Genomic DNA, 21,874 nt, shown 5'->3' with positions numbered 1-21,874 from the left:
TTGTAAAGACATCACCTGTTAAAGGCTCTAAATACCTTATAATAGACGGTGAATCAAAACCAACATAAATACCAAGGCGACGTTGTTGAAAGAATTTAGTGTGTTGTGGTGGTGCAATAGGCACATAAACAGCACAACCAAAGACACGTAAGTTCGAAATATCTGGTTGCTTCCCCAAGACAAGTTGTAGAGGGGAGTATTGATGGCTAGCAGTTGGTCTAAGTCGGACTAAAGCCGCTGCGTGCAAAATAGCATGTCCCCATGCAGAAATTGGTAATTTAGTCCTCATAAGTATGGGTCGAGCAACCAACTGAAGATGCTTTATAAAAGACTCAGCTAATCCATTCTGAGTGTGCACATGTGCTACAGAATGCTCGACATCAATACCAACTGAAAGGCAATAAGCATCAAAAGCCTTAGATGTAAATTCACTAGCACCATCAAGCTGAATGGACTTAATATGAAAGTCCGGAAAATGGGCTCGCAACCGAATAATTTGGGCAAGCAGTCTGGAAAATTCAACATTACGTGTTGATAATAAGCAGACATGAGACCATCTAGCAGATGCGTCTATCAATACCATAAAGTATTGAAATGGTCCACAGTGTGGGTGGATAGGCCCACAAATGTCACCATGTATCCTCTGTAGGAATGTTGGTGACTCAATAATAACTTTGGTTAAGGATGGTTTTATAACCAGTTTTCCTAGGAACAAGCAACACAATTCATATCCTTACTTAACAAAAGCTTCTGGTTTTGTAACGTATGTCCATGAGCATTTTGTATTATTCTACACATCATGGTAGAACCTGGGTGTCCAAGCCGGTCATGTCAAAGCTTGAATAATTCAGGGTCATTAAACTTCTGGTTAATGACAATATGAGATTTGACTATCCAAATTTTTGTAAGATATAACCCAGAAGAGATGGTCTTAAGCCTCTCCACAACGTGATTCTGGCACGAGGCAGATGAAGTAATATACAGGTACTCCATATTATGCTCATCCGCTGTTTCAAGGTGGTAACCATTACGCCGAATATCTTTAAAACTCAACAGATTCCTTTGGGATCTGGTAGAATATAAGGCGTCTTCAATAATTAATTTTGTACCTCCTGGTAGAATGATACACGCTCTTCCGGAGCCGTCTATCATATTACTCGAACCCGAAATGGTATTCACATTACCTTTAAACCTCTTCAAGGTTGTAAAATATTTATGGGTTCGAAAAATTGTGTTTGTTGTTCCACTGTCAACCAAACAAACATCTCCATCGTCCATTTTGGATAGATTACTTCTGGAATCCATATCCTTCAACACAAATAGACGAGAGAAAATTAAACAACAATACTACCAAAATGTCCACTTATATTACACCAAAAAATGTGGTATACATCACCAAAAAGAACACACCCAAAATTACAACAAGAGAAAAGAAAAGAAAAAACATACAGAAAACACAAGGAAATATACTACAGGGCATAAGGAAGAAACAGTTCTACAACTCATCAAAACAAAACTGACTAGGCTCGCCACTTTCAAGGTCGACGATATAATCAGATACATCCAAGTGGGTATCACTGGTACTGGGGGCACTGGCTTCAATTAAATTTGTTTCTATGTTTTCGGCAGGTCGCTTCAGGGACGCCTGATAGAGCCTAACAAAATGTTCTGGCGTACGACAGGTACGCTGCCAGTGATCAGTTAAGCCACACCGATAGCAAACACTTTTCTGAGGAGGTTGACTAGAAGAACCCTTTCCCTTTTCTTGCTTCGGTTCCTTTGGTTCCGCAATTTTTAGCGGCCGTTGGTACGGCTGGTAAGGGACACCCTTTCCTCGTTCATTTTTGTGGCCCCCACGTTGGTTTCCTTTACCATTTCCATGTTTTCCTTTGTTACCATGATTATTTCCTCGTCTAAAATGCGTAGCAGCGTGTGCTTCAGGCACCGCTGCGGAACCAACAGGACGAGCTTCATGGTTTCTTAACAAAATCTCATTACTCTGCTCTGCAATCAACAAACAGGAAATTAGCTCGGAATATTCTGTAAATTTACGCTCTTGATATTGCTGCTGCAGGAGCACATTCGAGGCATGAAAAGTTGTAAATGTTTTCTCTAACATTTGTTCGTCAGTGACATTTTCCCCGCACAATTTTAATGTCGAGGTAATTTTAAATAGAGCAGAATTATAAGCTGCCACTGATCGAAAATCTTGCATCCGCAAGTTCAACCAATCATTCCGGGCTTTTGGAAGTATGACCAACTTCAGGTGGTCAAACCGTTTTTTCAGACAGTTCCATAAAGTAAATGGATCTTTAACTGTCAAATATTCCCTTTTTAAATCATCATGGAGATGATGGCGAAGGAAAATTAGAGCCGTAGCGCGGTCCTGGTTGGACGTGTTGTTTCCTTCCGTAATAGTATGCCCGAGGCCTTTAGCTTCCAAATGAAGCTCGGCATCAAGTGCCCAAGAAATATAATTATTTCCTGAGATGTCAAGACCTGCGAATTCGAGTTTCGTTAGATTTGATATTTAAGAAAAGTATTCAAAGGAACAACAACTACCTATACTCCCTGTATTTTAGTTGTTGAACAACAGTAGCTTGGAGGTCGAGTGTCGGGAGCGATTCGTGCTGATAACGAGTTGTAATTATTTAATTACACACCTACTGCTAACTAATTAGGTGTACTCAGCATAAAAGTAACTAAAAATGTACAATTATACAAGTAACAAAGAAAGTGGAGTGAAGGAGGTTATATTATTAAACTGTTATCGTTACAAAATGAGAACAACCAGAGCCTATTTATAGGCAGAAGTTATATGACATGTCAAATACGATGTGGACACGTCCATGCTTATGTGTCCATAATACAGTTCGCATGAGATTATCATTATCTAAAAGATAATGTTCCTTCTCAGTTAAGAGTTCCTTAACCGACAGTTTATGTAGTAAATGAACTAAGTTCTCGTGGGTGTGGAAGGTGGGCCTTATTTAGGCTTATCCACTGTTTAATCGGTTTACTTTGCTGGGAAATAGATCCAGTGAAAGCTGGATTGTTTGAGATATCAAAATGGTGGGCCATTCCTTAACTCATGCTTACGTAACATTTTCTATTTTTTTTTAATTATAAATAACCTTGGATGATCAGAATAGAGCAACAGCCAGTAGTAGTACAACCCAAACAGTCAGAATTGTACTAGTATACTTTATTGACCGAGAATCTTTTTGGAAGAAGAATCACAAAAAGGAGCATACAACAGCGTATTCGATTCGAAAACGCTCTATAAAATCTGAATAGACGGCTGAGCAAAGTGTCAAAGAAAGAAAGAAAATGGAAGCAGCAGTAGCTAAACCGATGATTAAAGTCGCAGCACTTTGTGGTTCTCTTCGCAAAGCTTCCTATCATCGCGGTCTCATTAATTCTGGTAAACTGATAAACAATTGAAGATGTTAATTAATTGTTATTTATTTTCTTTCGTCTTCCAGGTGTGTTTTTTAGGGTTCTGACACTGTTTTGTTGATTGATTGCAGCTATTCAGATATGCAACGAATCAATACCTGGAATGAAAATCGAATTCATAAACATAGAGCATCTTCCTTTTATGAACGAAGATCTCGAGGTGAATGGTACTTATCCACCTGTTGTTGAAGCTTTTCGTCAGAAAATACTTGAAGCTGACAGTGTGTTGTTTGCATCTCCTGAATACAATTACTCCGTCACTGGTAAGTTCAGGGTTCATCCCCTCACTTAAAGCTTAACATGTCCAACGTTTGAACGTTCATGAGTATAATTCTTGCTTTACTAATTGTTCCACAATTGAATTTTAGCCCCTCTGAAGAATGCGATTGACTGGGCATCTAGACCTCAAAATGTCTGGGCTGATAAACCCGCTGCTACGATAAGCACAGGTGGTAATGCTGGCGGGTCACGGTCACAATACCATTTGCGCCAAATTGGCGTCTACATCGATCTCCACTTTATTAACAAGCCAGAATTTTCCTTAAATGCGTACCAAAAGCCGATGAAATTTGATGCAGATGGCAACTTAATTGACCTTGAGTCCAAGGAAAAGCTAAAAGAGGTTCTTTTGTCACTCAAGAAATTCACTCATCGACTCCAAGATGGTAAGTAGCGCTTCATGAAGTCATAAAACTTGAAATTGTCCCAACTCTGCTATGTAATTCCACTATGAAGTCGATGTTATTGGTAAGTAATTTTCTCATTGGAGTGTGTTTGCTGTTTGTTCTCACCTTGTGATCACATAATATATACCATATGAATTTCTTGTTTCTCTATTGCTTGGATTACTTGCATTTGGTTCAGTCTTATTGGGTTACTGATATTTTAAGAATCATTATTCTTCTAGCTTTGTTTTGGCCTACTGAAAACCATATAGTAATTCAAGAATTTCAATTGAATTCAGTTACGGTTGCAGAAAGTTCTGTTGATTTGTCTATTCATGAATAATAGTATGAAAAAAACCTGGATATAATTGTCAAGACCTGATTCTAAATTCTAATCTTTTTTGTTATATTGCTACCATCTTTACCTCTTGGCTTCTGTTAATTAGAAAAATGAATGTATGCCAACTGCACATATATAGATACAATTGTCAGGACCAGATTCTAGTTACATCAGTGTTATAGCATAGTTCTTGAAGCCCTTCGAGCAAGAATAGCCCAAGCAAGAACTCGATAAAACACAAAGAAACCAAGCATGATCCCTACATTCACCCACCTAATGTCTTGTTCTAGGCCTCTATTCTTTAGAACATCTATACCTTTAAGCAAGCAATGTGAATGATCTTCAGACTCCCAAGCGAAACACTTGTCTCTCACACTCCAGTATTCATTGATGAGTAGTGAATCCAAGGGATACTTGTACAGAGAAAGATAGTACATGAAGATCCAATACTTTGGGATGCTATCTTTAGGTATGAAGTAACCAGAGAAGAGGAAAAAAGCTCCCAAAACCATGCAAATGAGCGAATTCCCGGATATGAAATCAGGGGAAACTGCACTTAGGAAGAGAACTAGTGAACTAGCCATCATCACAATTAGCCAGACTATGAATACGAAGAATGTGAAAGCACTGAAGGAAGGATTCAACCCGACAAGCCAGTAGACGGGGACCGAGAAAAGAATAGAAACTGCAAGCAAAAAGGGCATAAAGATTATTGTGTTTGCAATCATATAAGAGGACACTTTGTAAGCTCCTCTTGAGACTTCTTTCATCAAAACATGTCTCTCCTGAAGGTATATCGGAAGTGCTTCGACTGTTGAAGAAAGTAAGAAACTGAGAGTGAAAGCAAACAAACCCAACCTTTCTGCGACTCCATTTTGATCCGTCTTCAACTGTAAGAACACACTTCCTAGGCCTAATCCACCGACAAGCGCTTGCAATGTTCTTGCTAAAAAAAGCTGTTTTGTTCTGTAAATAATTTTCCAAAATCTTAGACAAAGATACATTATCTCAAAGAGTCCCCAACAGTAACTAGTTGCACTTTCTTCTTGTTCTGCATACTGTAGAACTTCAGCTTCTTCTCCTGGCCATATAGAGTAAGTTGATATTTCTTTTTCTTCTATTCCCAACAGGTAAGATAAGGTTCTGGTGTTGGATTCTTCTAATGGTTTTAGAATCTCCATAGCAAATTCCAACGAGTTCAATTGCGGGGGGATTTTGTATCCCATGCTACTTATCCTATCTTCAAGTAAGTCAAGGCGTCCATTGTGAACAACACAGCCACGAGAAAGAAGTAAGAAACTAGAGACGTATTGCAGAATCCGGTAACTAGGCTGGTGGATAGTTAAAACTATAGTTCTGTGCTTTGTTTTTGCCATGGATGAAAGTAATTCAATTACTTGAAATGCTGATCTGCTATCTAATCCTGAAGTGGGTTCATCAAGAAGGAGAATAGGTGGGTCGTGGATCACATCAATTCCTATAGAAACTCTTTTTCGTTCTCCGCCCGATATGCCTCTCGTTTCTTCGTCTCCAACAAAACTATTCTGGACATGCAGAAGATTCAGCTCTTGCATTAAGTTTTCAACCCTTTCTTCTTTTTCTTTACAGCTCCTTCCGACAAGCCGAAAGCTCGCACTGAACATCATAGTTTCTTTGACAGTGAGCAAAGGAAGAAGGTTATCATCTTGTGCTACATACCCACATATTTTCTTCAACTGAGTAATGCTACCTATGGGATTATCATTTAAAGAGAAACTTCTTGGATCAAAGTCTTTCTTTCTTATCCGACCGGAGATGATGCGGAGAAGTGTAGATTTTCCTGCACCACTTGGACCAACTACGGCGAGAATTTCAAAACTCCTGGCAACGAAAGAAATAGATTTGAGTATTTTCTTGGGCTTAAGTTTCTGCATGGGAGGGTAAGATGTAGCAAACATGGACTCCCTTTGATGAATTGTATATGAGAGGTTTCTTACAGAGAGTTTGAATGCTGTTTGCAATTGACTAGAGGGAAGTGGTGATTCTGGTGAATGATGGAATGAAGAGGATGAATGGGTTGTTGAACCTTCTGGTGAACTGGACGATGTCGAAAATAGTACAATAGAGTCGTCATCGAGACAGTTCTGTTGCGCAAAATCTGCCATGGTTGAAGCTTATGTTGGTGCAGGAAATGAAATGCAAGAAGAGATATTTATGATATCTTGACGTGAAAAGAGAAAGAAAGAAAGTTAAGTCTGGAGGGTGGGAGGTTAAACCTAACTTAGTTGTTGAATACCAAATGTCATAAGTTTTGGCAATGTTTGCTCATCTAATATGTTTGACTAATAAAACCAAAGTTTACCACTTCAGCTAACCTTTTCATCCAATGCCTAGCTACTCAAAAACAGAAAAGGGAAACGAAATGGGACAAAAAATAAATAAATTGTCAATGGAGGTTTACTCCTTGCACAATACAATTTACAGTTTGAATAATGAAGAGATGTATAAATTATTACAAAAGCAATCTATCAAAAGTCCGTCTTCATCGTCGAACCAGTTTGTTTGGTTTACATAACTGTTATCTTCGATATCACTAATGCTGACTGACTATACATATATGCATGGATACCTTCCAGCTGAAGCTTACAAACATATGACAACAAAACTTGGGGAATTCAGCTTGTCAACTGACCCGTTCACTAGCTTCATGTATCTTCAGTGAAAATTTTGTAAATAAAATCGCGGAAACGTTTTGAATATTGCTTTGGATCTACAGCTGATATTGAAGTTGGATCATATTGGATAGACTTGTATGCATGCTCCAGTTTCTTGCTGATGTCGTAATCTTGGAGAATGTCGATGATCCCGAAGAACACAATCACGTCGTAGAATTCTCCCGTTGGTTCTCCTATCAGTTGAGAATCACAATCGCTTCTTCTCACCGTCTGTTCAACTCGTGCTGGCATGTTAATACCCAATTTGATACTTGCATACCTGACATGGTAAAAATGAAGAAAATTGCTTGTTATTACACTTAGGAAGCTGCACACTAGTCTTTTTGATATGAATCAAGTATATATACCGGTTTGGATCCGAAAGTAGCTGTTCTGCATCTATTTCAACCTCCGGTTCACCTGTAAAGAAACGTCAGTGATTATTACCTGACTACTGCTGATCACATTAAGTAATACTATTGATCAAAAAATTACCCTTGGGAGTTCGAAGTCCAGAAGAAGATCCCTCACTCAGAAGTGGATCCCAATTGGCATCTATGAAATGAAGACCAACTAAAAGACTGTAATCCATAACTCTCTCCTGTTCAAGCAATTCGCAGTCTCTATCGACTTGCCTGCAAGACAAACTTCAACTTAGAACAAAGCATTCAAAATTACAAAGCCATGAGTCATGTGTACGGCCGTGAGAAGTTTCCTGCAGCATAGTTTATATTACCTCTGAAACTCTTGAAACCATGACTTCTGCAGTCGAAATATAAAGTTGAGATCAAGATCTTTAAGGGTTGTAGTTTCATCAATCTGGCCCTCAGCTGTAGTTCGGCCGTGGGAAGATCCTTTCAAATCAAAGCGCCTGTGAATTGTGTACTGGGTGCAGAATAGGTTCCCCATTATGACAAAGCGTACCTGGTATCACCATGAACATAAGCTTATTAGACCTTCAGTTCAAATGAATTCTCCCTTTTTTCACTGTTCGAAAACAAGGCCTTGGGTTAAGTTTCAAACCTTCTTCTGTGTAGCACCGGTCAACTTAACACAGTGTAAACCAAAAAACTTCGTCACTAAAGTATTTTCGAATGCTCGGACATGATTATAATAGGCAGGAAGCATCCTTATAAGTACCTGCACCATGAAACAAACGCGACTCAGATTAATTTCAGAAAACAACATTTCTGAAAACAGAAGTTGGGTCGGAAAATACAGCCACCCACTTTAACTTCTGATTTCTTCATTGTCTTTATCATGTAACGGTCATCATTTGTCAGGTAAAAGAAGCTTCCACTTTTTCCAGGAGATGAAAGCTCTCGTAGAGCATCGTTCCCACATATTGAAAGCATGTAGTCAGCTGGATCCACCCTGAACAATTTCCTTAGTGTCCTGGAGAATTATGAAGGTGTTGAAAACATGAAGTTCCGTTCATTTGCTTATTATGTTGTTGTAAGGTTGACAAAAATGTGCATATTGGTGACTGACCTGAAAACTAATGGGCAGTAGTCTTTCCATCTGAAATCACATGAATTGTGAGGTGGAGTATATTTGGTTCCTTCAGGTGGGAATTTAGTCCACACTTTTTCTTTGGGATCGAAGGCCGAAGCCTTGAGATCAAGAGATGTCAGGGGAGCTGGTCTTCCAACAGAATGCCTGTTAGACCGCATTGAAAGATTGGAATAAACTGTCAAACATTAGAAAGAATGCACAAAATAAATGAGTTGCTAATGCTAATAAGAAGTCGAAAAATACCTGATACCCAATTGAAGATTGAGCATAAGTTCGTAATTTTTGTGTCCTTTGGAAATTGTTGCACCCTGTTTTTTCATTTCCTTAGGGAGCATTCCTGTAAAATTTGACATCCGTCCCCCAGATTCTCCATCTTCGAGAAAATTATCGCCTTCTCTCATAAACATAGAGCTTCCATCGACACTATTACGCATTATAAGCTCGATGTCAGATGCTGACATTCTACCATAGGGACTTTCAGAAGTACTACTAGGCATCCCCCTTCCATCAACCGAGTTTCTTCTCGGGTTACCGCTTGAATCTCCCCCTTTGGATACCCTCCACCCACCTCCTTGTTTCTGTAATAAATCAACTTCAGTTGCAGACCAATTAATAACTTTTTGTGATGGCAATATAGTTATCTTTTCTGTAGGACAAACAGTGTAATCGCTGAGTTCGTTATAAAGTTCTTGAGGATCCCAATCAGGATCACCATCAGTAGTACCAGTTGGAGATGGGTAAAAAGTCCCACTTTGTTCTGATGGATCTTTACTCCAAACACCCACGTAAAAACTTCCATCTGCCCATCGATACGTTCCGTTTCCTTTGGGTACTCCATCATCCCAAGATCCGTCGTAACGATTTCCATTACTCCAGATGAAAGAGCCAGTACCTGAAATAGCACCATTTTTCCATTTTCCCACATAATGGGCACCATCTTTCCATTGGTAACGGCCGTTACCATCTTGGCTACCACGACGCCACTCGCCATCATAAAGATCGCCATTAGAATAATGTTTAGTACCTTGACCATGTTTTAGATTCATAACCCAAGAGCCACGATACGTATCTCCAGCAGGACTTGTATAAGTACCTTTACCATCCATGTATCCAGTTTTGAACTCACCTTCATAAGTTGCACCAGAAGGCCATGAGAATTTACCTCTGCCCATGGTTTTTCCTCGAAACCATTCGCCCATATACATGCACCCATCGATCCAGAGATACTTTCCTGTTCCATGTGGGTAATTATCGGATAATTGACCCGTGTAGAATTCACCATTAGAGAGGAAACGCTCTGCATGGTAAGTATCGGATGCGTTGTTGGAATTCGTTACGGGGGTTCCATTTCCCTCTTCATCGTCGGACTGGGAAACTGGTGTGCTAGTGAAAAAACCTGAAACACGTTTCTTTGCGGCTGCCTGTGTTTTACGGACTGTCGCTTCCCAAGCTTTTACGCCAAGCTGTTCTCTTTTCATTCTCTCTCAATCTCTCTTTAACTTTTTCTTTCTACATTTCCATTGTAAGCGCGCGCCTAACCTTCAAAATCAATTAATGTTCAAACACAAATCTGTGCGTTGGTCAAATCACCTCAATCTCTCTCTTTCTCACTTGATGCACTCTCTTTTTTTCTTTTTTTTTTATGTTTGTTGAAATTATTTGACTGCAAGAAACATGTCTCTGAGAATGTATGAGCAAAGAAAATTTTAGCAAAGAGAATGTTTTCGTTTGAAATTTTTTCTTTGTTTTTCGCTGAGAAAATTATTTTCCCGTAATTTTGTGTCTTGCATTGTTTGAAACCTTGGGAATTCCGATTCAATGTCCTAAAAATGCTAAACATCCAAACATTTGGGAGGAGGAGAGAGAATATGGCATGTTCAATTTTGTGGTTGCCTGTTTTAGGATGAATTTTATCAAACCAAAGAAAAAGAAAATTAACTGATTTAACTGTCCGTGTTCTTGGGAGTCTCATTAGCGACAAACAAACGATAATTTGTCTGAGTGTAACACGAGCCTTAATTTTGTTGCGGAACTAGGAAAAAAAGAAAAAAGCTGAATAATACTAGCTCAAAATACAAAAGATGCATTACAATTTTCGCTTGTTTACTTGGGGATTGGCTTAACATGGGCGACACCTTCTTTGTTTAGGCTATGATCATCTGTGACATAATTATGAGAAAAAGATTTATTTTCCACACAAGAGAGCAACTTCTCATTTAACACCTCACATTCTAGACTCTGGGTATCTTTCACCTGTTAACCAAAACCATCCAACATCAAAAATGTCAATCCATCGGTAGACTTTGTATATTCTCCAAGTCTTTAATATAATTCTCCTTCCTGTCAAATCTTTTTTTTCTTTAAGTCAAACTAGTGGATTACCCGAGGACATAAGGGGTGCTGCTAGTGATCTATCTGAAGCTGAGTTTATTTGTAAAACTATATTCTTTATGTTAATCTATATGTACATTTTCTTTAATTAGTCTATAATTATGCGCCAATGTAATCTATGCATTGGCAAGGAACAAAAATAATAATCTTCTCAGTTCCAAGTATTCCTCCAAAAATAAATAATATAATTAGCACAAATTAAACATCAAATTAGCCAAGAATAAACACCGCTAATAACGTATAAGAGCAATAGAATCACATTTTGAAAATAAATTTATAACATGACTTCTGGATATACAATATTCGTTGTTTCGTATCTAGTATTGTTCTTTGGAAGTAACACATGGACCTTACCGATGTTTATGCATCTGGACTGTGTAATATAGAGTTGTCCATGGCTGAGTACGTGGATAACCCGTGCCATGATGGCACAGCATTTTTGTGGCGGTGGTATTGGGATTGTGGTGGTGGGGCTGGCACGACATTTTTGCATATAACGGTCCTATAAGGTTGGATGGATTACCTTACTGGAACCTTCAAAATACCTGACTAAATAGGTTGTGGTCAAGTAATCGTGGCATATTCAAATTGGAAAAAATAGTCGTGGCAAAGAATGTGAGATTGGCTCCAGGGTATGCTACACGTATTCATGACTCCAGGGTATTTTCGATAACTTAGTTTATGTACATAAATCCTTCAGTCTTTCTGCGCCCATTTTTCTTTCTTGTACTCCTCCACCTCCACAGTTCACATCAACTTAAGAGCTACAACAACAGTACATGAAAAGGAAGATCTCTCCGCATCAACAAATTCGCATATGTTTTTATTTTTGGTTGTGTTGTAATTTCATTAATTCATTGTTATTTGATTGGTATCTTGGAAGTTTAAGGTTAATGGGATTTTTAAATTTTCTCATATGAGATTTTGTACTAATTATCAGAAATTGAAGGAGGTGGAGGAGGATGGTGGTGGTGAAAACAATGAAATTGTCTACGACGGTGGTGATGGTGAAGGAGTGACAGAGAGTATCAATTAATGTTTAAGATGGTGGCGGCGGCAGAGCCGGTTGTTGGAACTAAAGAGGCCGAGATGGTGTTGTGTGCCGGAGTTGGAGGTGGTGTTGCTAGAACTGAAGGTGGTGGAGAGGAGGGTGGTGATTGAGACGAATGAAGGAGATAATACTGAATGTTACAGAAGTAATGGTGGTGATGGTGTTTTGCTGGAAGGTGTTGGCGGTAGTGCCGCTGCTGGTTGTGGAGGTTCTGTCGGAAGAAGTCATGGCGGAGTTGGTGGTGGTGGTGGTAGTGGAGGTGATGGTATACGTGTTGGAGGAGATGATGCTGACAGCCAAAGTGGAGGAGGTGTAGGAGGAGGATTGTGGTGGTGACAGTCGAATTGACAATCAAATTCACATAATTTAATTATGATTTTTGCATTGGGTAATATCGGCGGTGGTGAATCTGGTGATATCGGGCGGTGGTGATGCTTCAGCTGGTGTTGGCCACGGTGTTAGTGGGGGAATTGAAGAGGGAAGATTTCAATTAAGAAGCAAGGGAATCAAATCCAAGAGAATATAAAAGATTTAATTCAGTTCGATTTTCCTTTTAGAAAGAGAAATAGAGAACAGATATTTCGCCCCTCAGCTGAACAAAAATAACGAAAAAGTGCGCTGAAATAACAAAAACACGGAGGGGCATTATCGGTTATTTCTGTGCCACGGTTGAACCGTCGAAATTGATCATTTTGCTTTATATTATAGACATTTTGCTTTATATTATAGACATTTTGCTTTATATCATAGATGGAAGAGAAAAATAATTTTTATTTTTAGTGTTCAAAAGATGGAAATGTCAAATGGTTTTATGCATCATTATTAGGTTTCATGCTTCAAAAAAAAATTAAGAAAAATTATAAATCATTTTTTTGGATTTTTAAAATATTATAAATATTTTTGAAAAAAAAAAGAGTTAATTCATTGACCCACTGAGTCAACACAACTGAAACAGTTTACTCAATGAGTGAGCTCAGCTCCAACTAGCTAAACCGGAGGTTTGGTTACTGTGCTACGAATCTAATCCATCAATCTGCTTTCCGTAGAAATTAGAATATAGAAAATGAAGTAATTATGGGTACCTGAAGATGGAGATTGTAGAAAACCCGATCACCACTAGAGTCAAAAGCTGAAGCATTAAGGACCCGAAAGTCTTCCCTTTCCAAATTTAGCAAAACCTCAGATAATAAAGGTATGTTAACCTTTAACGAACAAATCTGAATTACAACTTCCCTGTCATCTACTCTGTTTGCTGATACAGTTGGTAAAGATTGCTTTTTCACGGCTAACACTTTTCTCGACTTACTATCTCTAAGACGATCTCCTCCACCAGCTGTTTGCTGCTTCGAAATGCTCGTTAAAATCTCTTCTTTCCCTTGTATCAATTTATCTACTTGTTTTTGCAAGTCCGGAATGTATTTCACCACTTTAGAAACAGTCACCGGAATACTTAGTTTCTTCTGCAATTTCAAATATAAAAATTTGGAATTAATCAACTATACTTAGTTTCCCTGGTAAAATCACATCTTACACCATGATTACACCAAGCTTCTGGCGGGAGGTGTGGATTCATAAATGATCAGCAGAAACTTTTCAAAGAAATAAAAATATACTGAACCATATAATTGTTGAACTAAGAGTATGCTAATTTTTGGGATCTATTCTCGAACTTTTTGACCCGGAAAAGACTAAAGAGACGACTTTTGCTTATTAACAAATTTAGTCGCCGTGACGATGATGATTTAGGAAGATGGTGGTGATTAATCAAAACAAAAACCAGATAACATACCGTGTGGTCGGAGCCAGGAAGTAGAGAACGAAGTGATGAGTATAAATTGTTGAGTTTCTTACGACGATCTCGTTCGCTTGCGTTATGATTTAACTTCTTTACTGTCGAGGTTATATCGGTACTCATCGCTCCATTACGACCACTGCTAGAAGGCATAATTTGATCGACCCCTAAACGTAATTAGATGCTTCAAATTCAAGTTTTAGAATGGGATGATTAGAGAAGAACTAATCAAACATTTATTGTTAAGATGGGTTTAATTAATTAATCTTGTTTCGAGTTCCAGGAGCTTCTAGATACTCGGTAATGAATAAATTTATGGTGGACGTTATTTGAAACTTCATATATGGTTACGGGGTTCTCTTATGATGAGCTAAAGTTTGCCATTGACTTTTCTTATTTTCGTTGGATCTCTATTTCTGGACATCCACTACTTTTACCTCATCTTATTATCAGGGGAAGGGAATTTAGGCAAGTGAAAACTACTACAACCCCCTATTATGTGGGTTCAATATATAGAAGCCCCACTAAATGGATCCTTCACTGTCGACTCCATTCTTTCAGATTTTGATATTTCTAGGCCCCATATTTTTAATTTTAGGGCTTCATTTTAAAAATTTCTCATTAGATAAGGTCATCCGATTTGTTTAATATTACCCTTCAGGATATAATGTGAGTAATAGAAGCTGAACCAAATCATTTGTAAAATTTTCTCTTTCCGTTCCAGAGCTCCGTAGACTGAAGATCAGAGAAACTGCAGAGAAACATCAATAGAAACGAATCGAAAAGTAAGCTTAATCTTTCTGTATGCTTTTTAGTTCGATTTCGAGTAAATTTCAAAGTTTCTGAGGTTTGATTTTAAAGGATTTGAAAAAAAAAATATTAAAATTAATCTCGATTTTCTTTATCTGATCCCTGATTAGAGTTTAGATCTTCAATCATGAGAAATATGAGCATCATTACGTAGATAAGTATCACCTTCTCTTATTTAGATATTTTAGCTAATTGATTTCAGAAACAAATTTCAGAAAATGATGTTAGGGATTTCAAAACCTAAATCCCCGTATTCTTTTCAATTAACTTTATCCTAATCGAAACCGAAGCATGGATATACGATCGGCTACCGACTCTGTTGTTTTGGTCTGGATTTTTTTTGAAGAATTTTGAACAAAAATTCCAGATCTGTTCTTCGTCAAAATCGTAATAAATCTTAATTTATAGCTACGATGTAAAAATTGATTTGAGATTCAATATCAACGAATTATCGTCTCTATTACATAGATTTGATTTGAATTTCATCTACTCTTAATTTTCGAGTTCATATGAATTGGTCTGGTGGTGTTGGTGGTGCTGGTGCAGGTTCTATATGAGGATGAGGAGGCGATGGTGGTATTGGAGCAGGTTTGGAGGAGGATTTTGAAATCAATGATGGTGTTTTTCAGAATTAATAAATGTTTAGGCTTGATTTAATGAATTGATAAACTTTAGATGAATGTTTAGGCTTGATTTAATGAATGTCAGAGTTGATCTGCAACTGCAGTTGAGTTGATCTCTGGTGTTGAGTGTTCGAATTGAGAGTTTTTTCCTGAATTTATAGGAATTAACTTCCTAAGAATCTTATCTGACAAAATTATGCAACTCAACCTTCAAATTTAGTATATGCCACATGTTTTGTACTTTATATCTAGCATCTTCAATGCAATTTGTTACATATAATGCCATCTTATTTCTATGCTCTAGACTAGAGTAATCTATTGAAGTGTCATGTACATTCAATGGCTCAGTTTGTGGTCTATACTGTTTTCAGTATATGCCACATGTTTGGCTCTCTTGGATTTAAGGATTCTCTTATTGAGCTTTGCAGTTCCTTGAGAGTTTCTGATTTCAATTTTTCTCTAAACTTAACTTGCTTCTTACTAGTGCACTGTCTCATATTGTAGGAAGGTATCATTCGATTAATGTCATTTCAAAATGTGGATGACAATGGGCAGAAATTTGAAGGTCATGTGGATATTCCATTGAAGGAGGACAACATTCCTGTAAATTCTTATGAGCATGCGAGTAGTAAAGCTAATAGCAGCTTCACGCTGCCAACTTATGACATTCCAGAATCAAAGAAACTGCATTCAAAGATGCCTTCATTTTCTGACTTTATTCTTATAGTGAACACTCAGAACTTTCATAAAGAATGCTTATATCAAGGAGAAGTTCATACCAGAAGATCCTTGTAATGGAGAAGAGAGGAGTCCAAGTTATTGAGCGCGAGATCGATTATCCCATGGATCTTATTCTCAGTGCTGCAATGTGCTTAGTATGGTATGACTGCAAAAGCATTGGAAACAAAGCAATAAATACAACTGAAGCTTCGTCATTTGTGCCTCTATATGTTGAAAACATTGCAACAAATGTTTTTGACATCCCTGAGTTTTGCTTTCAGCGACCGTTCTCTACTAATCTATGTTTCTTCCTTAAGGGGTTTTTCTCTAGAAGCTGAGGACTTGCCGGAGTTTAATCAGGTTGGTTACAGTTTTCTTTTGTAAGTTATCTGACTTTTTTTGGATGTGGAACTATTAGTTACACATGCTAATTAGATGTGTAACTATTAGTTACACATGCTAAATGGCTATGTAGCTACGATTTACACATGCTAATTAGATGTGTAACTTATAGATACACGTTCTAATTGAATTACTAGTTAGTTAGATGTGTAAATACTAGTTTACTTTGTTAGTTACATGTGTAACTATTAGTTAGTTAGATGTGTAACTTATAGATACACGTTCTAATTGGAGCAGCAATGGTTGAGGCAATGAGGGAGCATCAATAATTGAGGCCCTGGCATCTAAAATCACAGCTTGGGAGAATGAAAGACGTGTCGAGTTTACTTATGATGGCGTAAGCCCTTCCCTCTTTCCCTTTCAAATTTTCCCATTCTTTAGTTTTGAAACACCAATCAGGGGCAAGAGCAATTTCCTTCATTATTTTGAGATTGTTGCAAATCTCAAAAATCTATCTGATGTGACTGGTTTTTATTTTCCATCAGACTAAGGCACTTTCTTCTTTTGCTCTGATATACAGATTCGACTTCTTTTGCTCTGATATGCATGTGTAACTGCGGCATACACAAACTTTATGGATGTGTAACTGCTGATTACACATGCCATATTGCATGTGTAACTATTGCATACACATCTATTTTTGTAGTCACCGAGATTTGAAGGTTCCACCAATTTCCCTTCAGTTTCAGTGTTTGGAGTTTTAGACCATTTTTGTTTCTTATGTTGTGTTGCTAGTGAATTTATTTGGTATACGTATTCATGGATTTTTTCAGCCTGAAAATTTGCTTTTAGATTCATATGGTATGGAACTTTGAATGTGTAACTCTCAACTATACTAGTCATTTCATATGTAACTGCTAGTTGCACTAACAAGATGCATGTGTAACTGCTAGTTCATTGCTATCGACATTAAGCAATATTTGTTTTTCTCCTAAACATTGAACAATATTTGTTTGCATTTTTGTGTTGCCATTGGTTCATATGTTTGTTCATTGCTATCGATATTAAGCATTCTTATGGACTATTTTTTGTTGTTTTCCTAAATATTGAACAATATTCTTTCGCATTTTTCTTTTGACACTGGTTCATGTTTGTTTGTTGTTATATTTTAGGTTTCTGATAACTTCACAGAAGTTAATTGCTTATTTGTGGTACTGGTCTCGCTGGAACTGGAGTTGACGTTGAATACACAAATCAAATGCATGTGTAACTCTCAGTTACACTAGATAGATGCATATGTAACTCTCAATTACACTAGACAGATGCATGTGTAACTTCTAGTTACACATGCTAAGAAATTATTGTAAATTAGTATTAAAGTAATACATGCCTTTTTTTTTGTATGCATTCTTTTTTATGTCTATTTTTTTTAATGTGTAACTTCTAATTACACATGCCATATGGATGTGTAACTTCTGGATACACATGTCATATGCATGTGTAACTTTTGTTTACACATTCACATTGTACTTTAATAATTTTGGGCCTAGATTTAATAATTTTGGGCTTAAATTTAAACTTTATTTAATTTGGGGCTTGACAATATATAAAAGGGTATGGATGTCTTTTAATAACTCGGGGTCTAGATATAAACTTCTTTTAATTAAGGGCCTCATATTATGGGTTATCCATGGGTTGGGCCTTAGCATAATTTTCCCGCAAGGCAAAGGCACTACCCATGGATTATCCATTATATCAAGCCTTAAACAAAAAAAATTTAAATTTAGGCCTCAAATAATTAAAAGACGTTCATGTCTTTATATAAATTGTCAAGTTCATAATTATTAAAATAACGTAAAATGATGTCCCCACACCAACCACCACCGCCATCCACTTTCGACTGCCGCTACCGCCAGCCTCTACCATCGACAACCACCACCGCCGCCCACCAAGTCCGCCTACCATCACCGATCAGCATCGTCGCCGCCACCGACATATGGATGTGTAAACGGTTACATGTTGATACATGAAAAATAATACCCTTTAACGGGTCCGGGGTGCCCCAAAAGGGAGAGGCAGGCCTAATATAAGACGTGGGGATTTGGGGACTAAGCCCAAGTCCAAGGAGAAAATACCCATGAGACAAGAGGGATAAGGAAGGGATTAATGAAGAAGGAAGATGTTATATTGAGGAAGGAATGATATTAAATGTAATTAACGAAGTTTAGGACATGTGGCATGATGTCATAAAAGGAGAAGCTTTTGGAAAGTCTATATAAGGAAGGACAAGGAACAATGAAAATGCAACTCTCTCTTTTACCATTCCTAGTAAGTGTGGTCATCAGGTGTGACTAGGACGGGTAGGACCAAAACCATATTTACCTCCCAACATTTTGCGACCACACCCGAAGGCTCATGCCTAGCTCACCATGACACACCCATGAGGCAGGTGCTAGTGCAGGCGCGCAAAAAAACAATTGAGCAACCCGCCATTTAACCAGAAAGGCGAGAGATTAAGGATAGTATCAATCCCAATTACATAAGGGAGAAGGCCAGACGCTCTACAAGAGAAGGACAAGCAGCAGGTCGGGAGATCATCATCCACGCGCCCTTCTGCACAAGAAATGCGGAAGGAATCAGATGAGCACATTTGGAGGGAGCATGAGTTGAGGAAGTTGTTAAAGGAGGTCAGTGCTGAGCAGAACGCAAAAGGAGCAGCGGAAGACGCTGAAGAGGAAGAAGAAGGACTTGTGACCATGAAGCAAGAGGCGATGGCTAAGTACTTAGAAGAAAATTACCGAGTAGTAAAACAGGACAATTACGACTTCATGGCCAACTCATACTCCTCCGAAGTCACAGATTATCAGTATCCAGAGGACTATACTTCACCAAAATTCAAGGTATACAATGGTCAAGGGAATGCACGCGAGCATCTTAGCCGGTTCTTATTCATCATGAATGATCGCGCGACTGATGGAAAGCTGTACCTAAGAGAATTCCGAAAATCGCTCATTGACACGGCGTTCTCTTGGTATGAAAACTTAAAGCCACAGAGCATCAGTTCATGGTCGGAAATGTCGGCTCTTTTCCTTGAAAATTCTATTTAGAAAAGAGGAAGGTCACGACCATAGACTTGAGTAAATGCGGCCAACGCATAGGAGAGGAGATATGAAAATACATCACCAGGTTTCGTCACTTTGCACTAGACTGCCACGAGGACATTAAAGAGGAGGCGCAGGTGGAGATTTGTGTACGAGGGATGACGCCATCATTTAAGAAAAGTCTGGTAAACTTCCAATTTCCAACCTTCATCGAGTTAGAGGAAGCCGCAGCAAGGATTTCCGGCTGTGTGGAGGAGTATAACTCAGACTATATCTGGCGTAATACAGTTAATACTGTATCAACCACACCACGGAACACCCGCGCAAACAACATCCAAAAAGGTTGGAGTGTACATGCGAACCAACAATACAAAGGCCAGCCGCAGACATTCCCACCTCCTCTGCCATGTAGCAAGGAACAAATCGTGGGACTGTTGGAATAATGGGTGGCGAATAAATAAACCCAACTACCTCCTACAAAAGCGGACTTTAACACCCTTGATAAGAACGAATCTAGGTATTATCATTATCATCGAAGGATACATCACCCCACGGTCGATTGCTACAACCTCCGAAGAATTTTTCAGAAAAACTTCTGGAAAGCTCTGGCGACTGAATCGGCGATTAACTCGGCGACAGCATCGTCCAACTGAGTTTCAATCTTCTTTGAATCTTTTCTCTTATATATCAAATTCAATGCTCTACAATGTCCTATAAAGAATTCATCTCTAGTCTATATCACAATTTAAAGTGATGTCTCTTTAATTTTGTTGTTTTTTGTTTTAATTTGAATTGATTTTCACTGTTTTTGTTTTTCTCAATTCAAGGTGTCGCTTGGTCATGTTTAGCAGGTATTGATAATTGACTACTGATACTTCTCTCTGATAAAGATTCCCTTGCAAAGGTTGTTCCTATCCAAAAGTCGTTCTCTTTAAAGGTTGGTTTGTTCAAGGTGATAAGGATGCATTTTTTACATTCCGACATGACAAAAGACAAAGTGCTTAGGAGAAAGGTTTTATGGTTCGAATTTACAAGAAGGTTACCAATTTGTTTACAGAGATCGAAATCAACTCAACATGATGAATCATCAATTTCTCTATCTGAGAAGTGGCACTAGTTCTCTTCAATGCACAACACGCATTCGATCTAAGTCCTGTAAGTTCTATATAAATAGAGGAGGTTTTAAGTTTAAAGTATACCAGCTCTGGATTTACTACCTTCTCTTTTTTCTAATCTTCTTGTGTCTCACCATGTCAACTATAAAATCCATAGGAGAAGTATCTGATCTCATGGAAAGAATCAAAAATACCAATTTAGATGAAGATGATTGTTAGAGCACTGCTCGGTCGAACTCGCGTGCGTTGTTATCTCAAGCATGTTTGTCAATGTTAGTGATCAAAACTATAAGTCTTGATTTCTAGTCTACTATAGCTAAGTCTCGAACTAGGATAGAAAGTGTAGTTGAGCTCAAGAACTCCATGATGATCATCATACAAGACGAAGAACTACTCAAGGTACTGGTGGAACTTCATCGAATAAAAGGTATGTGGAGACTTGAACTTATCTATCACTCAAAAGTCTATCTACTCTATCTCCTATCTTGAGACAAATATATAGACTTTGATTATACACATTTGCTATTTCGAGCCGAGTTTATCTCGCTTATCTATTTCTCGAAATATGTGTTGGTCAGCTTTCACTTTTTCCAAGTTCATCTTTACCTAGTGATGAAAGTCATGTTATGTTTCAATCACTTTGAAAATGTCTTTGACGAAAAATGGTTTGTGAATAACAACTATATAACGTCCTCTAAGAATGTTTCAATGATTGAAATGAGAGTTTAGATTATATAACCAATGTTGGATATAAGCATTGTGTGGCAACATATATATGTATAAGTCCTTATTCCTTGAACCAAAGTATGCGTAATATGTTGATCAGGAAAACCGGAACAGGAGTTGTGAACTAAGTCCGCGAACCCAGTCTGCGAACTGGCGGAGGTTCTCATGCCGAGAATATCTGCTGGAGTTTGTGAACTCCTTCCGGGAACTTAATTCTGCGAACTCCGCGTACTTGAGTTGGTTATATCTAAAAACGATTATTTGTGAACTTATATTTATATTAACTAAGGAATGCAAATTGCAAACCGTGGCTATAAATTTCATGAATCGATTCGAGTGAATCAAATCGTTTTTTCTTCAATTGTGTCTTGTATAGTTATATAAGATTTATACAATTGAACAACTCTCTAACTAGTTCATTTAAGTCATCTGAACTAGTTATGGTGAAGAAGAATATGGTTGATATGAAAGTGCCCATATGGCTAACCATTTGGTTAACTACTGTTGAACCAACATATGTACATGTTGGGT

The 21,874-nt window shown here is 38.0% G+C and overlaps 5 protein-coding genes across 6 annotated transcripts; 1 reads left to right on the top strand and 4 right to left on the bottom strand.

The window, feature by feature from the left end:
- Positions 1-1,495: 1,495 nt before the first annotated feature.
- LOC113324248 lies at positions 1,496-3,081 on the bottom strand. The gene is made up of 2 exons (XM_026572569.1): positions 3,021-3,081; positions 1,496-2,499 (listed from the first exon to the last, which is right to left on the bottom strand). The coding sequence occupies exons 1-2, from the start codon at positions 3,079-3,081 to the stop codon at positions 1,496-1,498; spliced, it is 1,065 nt and encodes a 354-aa protein (XP_026428354.1).
- A 101-nt stretch (positions 3,082-3,182) lies between these two features.
- LOC113325438 (NADPH:quinone oxidoreductase-like) lies at positions 3,183-4,322 on the top strand. The gene is made up of 3 exons (XM_026573645.1): positions 3,183-3,424; positions 3,531-3,722; positions 3,828-4,322. The coding sequence occupies exons 1-3, from the start codon at positions 3,331-3,333 to the stop codon at positions 4,130-4,132; spliced, it is 591 nt and encodes a 196-aa protein (XP_026429430.1). The 5' UTR covers positions 3,183-3,330; the 3' UTR covers positions 4,133-4,322.
- A 65-nt stretch (positions 4,323-4,387) lies between these two features.
- LOC113325436 (ABC transporter G family member 23-like) lies at positions 4,388-6,843 on the bottom strand. Its single transcript, XM_026573641.1, has one exon. The coding sequence runs from the start codon at positions 6,606-6,608 to the stop codon at positions 4,641-4,643; it is 1,968 nt and encodes a 655-aa protein (XP_026429426.1). The 5' UTR covers positions 6,609-6,843; the 3' UTR covers positions 4,388-4,640.
- A 23-nt stretch (positions 6,844-6,866) lies between these two features.
- On the bottom strand, positions 6,867-10,427 carry LOC113325435 (phosphatidylinositol 4-phosphate 5-kinase 6-like). Its single transcript, XM_026573640.1, has 8 exons — positions 8,916-10,427; positions 8,649-8,816; positions 8,387-8,552; positions 8,181-8,297; positions 7,894-8,081; positions 7,653-7,792; positions 7,526-7,577; positions 6,867-7,437 (listed from the first exon to the last, which is right to left on the bottom strand). Exons 1-8 carry the CDS (start codon positions 10,148-10,150, stop codon positions 7,149-7,151), a joined length of 2,355 nt encoding a protein of 784 aa, XP_026429425.1. The 5' UTR covers positions 10,151-10,427; the 3' UTR covers positions 6,867-7,148.
- A 260-nt stretch (positions 10,428-10,687) lies between these two features.
- LOC113325437 (transcription factor ORG2-like) lies at positions 10,688-14,145 on the bottom strand. 2 transcript variants are annotated; one of them, XM_026573642.1, is made up of 3 exons: positions 13,904-14,144; positions 13,197-13,574; positions 10,688-10,925 (listed from the first exon to the last, which is right to left on the bottom strand). In XM_026573642.1, the coding sequence occupies exons 1-3, from the start codon at positions 14,057-14,059 to the stop codon at positions 10,776-10,778; spliced, it is 684 nt and encodes a 227-aa protein (XP_026429427.1). In that variant the 5' UTR covers positions 14,060-14,144; the 3' UTR covers positions 10,688-10,775. The 2 variants fall into 2 exon arrangements, with proteins under 2 accessions (XP_026429427.1, XP_026429429.1); XM_026573644.1 differs by lacking the exon at positions 10,688-10,925 and adding an exon at positions 10,969-11,827 and having other exon boundaries at positions 13,904-14,145.
- Between the last annotated feature and the right edge of the window lie 7,729 nt (positions 14,146-21,874).

The sequence above is a fragment of the Papaver somniferum genome, chromosome 11 (genome assembly GCF_003573695.1).
Source record: "Papaver somniferum cultivar HN1 chromosome 11, ASM357369v1, whole genome shotgun sequence".
NCBI classification, from domain to species: domain Eukaryota; kingdom Viridiplantae; phylum Streptophyta; class Magnoliopsida; order Ranunculales; family Papaveraceae; genus Papaver; species Papaver somniferum.
Note: the sequence above shows the minus strand (reverse complement) of the source record. Positions and strands in the feature narration are given on the sequence as shown.

What these genes read in the sequence shown, in the direction of transcription:
- LOC113324248 (XM_026572569.1), bottom strand. Translation starts at nt 3,081, where the DNA reads ATGGCCCACCATTTTGATATCTCAAACAATCCAGCTTTCACTGGATCT. An exon ending in TGGATCTATTTCCCAGCAAA is followed by an intron (nt 2,500 to 3,020) that starts GTAAACCGATTA and finishes TCGAATTCGCAG; the next exon opens with GTCTTGACATCTCAGGAAAT.
- LOC113325438 (XM_026573645.1), top strand. Translation starts at nt 3,331, where the DNA reads ATGGAAGCAGCAGTAGCTAAACCGATGATTAAAGTCGCAGCACTTTGT. An exon ending in TCGCGGTCTCATTAATTCTG is followed by an intron (nt 3,425 to 3,530) that starts GTAAACTGATAA and finishes GATTGATTGCAG; the next exon opens with CTATTCAGATATGCAACGAA. An exon ending in ATACAATTACTCCGTCACTG is followed by an intron (nt 3,723 to 3,827) that starts GTAAGTTCAGGG and finishes ATTGAATTTTAG; the next exon opens with CCCCTCTGAAGAATGCGATT.
- LOC113325436 (XM_026573641.1), bottom strand. Translation starts at nt 6,608, where the DNA reads ATGGCAGATTTTGCGCAACAGAACTGTCTCGATGACGACTCTATTGTA.
- LOC113325435 (XM_026573640.1), bottom strand. Translation starts at nt 10,150, where the DNA reads ATGAAAAGAGAACAGCTTGGCGTAAAAGCTTGGGAAGCGACAGTCCGT. An exon ending in TGAAGAAATCAGAAGTTAAA is followed by an intron (nt 8,298 to 8,386) that starts GTGGGTGGCTGT and finishes TTCATGGTGCAG; the next exon opens with GTACTTATAAGGATGCTTCC. An exon ending in TGGACTTCGAACTCCCAAGG is followed by an intron (nt 7,578 to 7,652) that starts GTAATTTTTTGA and finishes GTTTCTTTACAG; the next exon opens with GTGAACCGGAGGTTGAAATA.
- LOC113325437 (XM_026573642.1), bottom strand. Translation starts at nt 14,059, where the DNA reads ATGCCTTCTAGCAGTGGTCGTAATGGAGCGATGAGTACCGATATAACC. An exon ending in TTCCTGGCTCCGACCACACG is followed by an intron (nt 13,575 to 13,903) that starts GTATGTTATCTG and finishes TTGAAATTGCAG; the next exon opens with AAGAAACTAAGTATTCCGGT. An exon ending in TCTACAATCTCCATCTTCAG is followed by an intron (nt 10,926 to 13,196) that starts GTACCCATAATT and finishes TTTGGTTAACAG; the next exon opens with GTGAAAGATACCCAGAGTCT.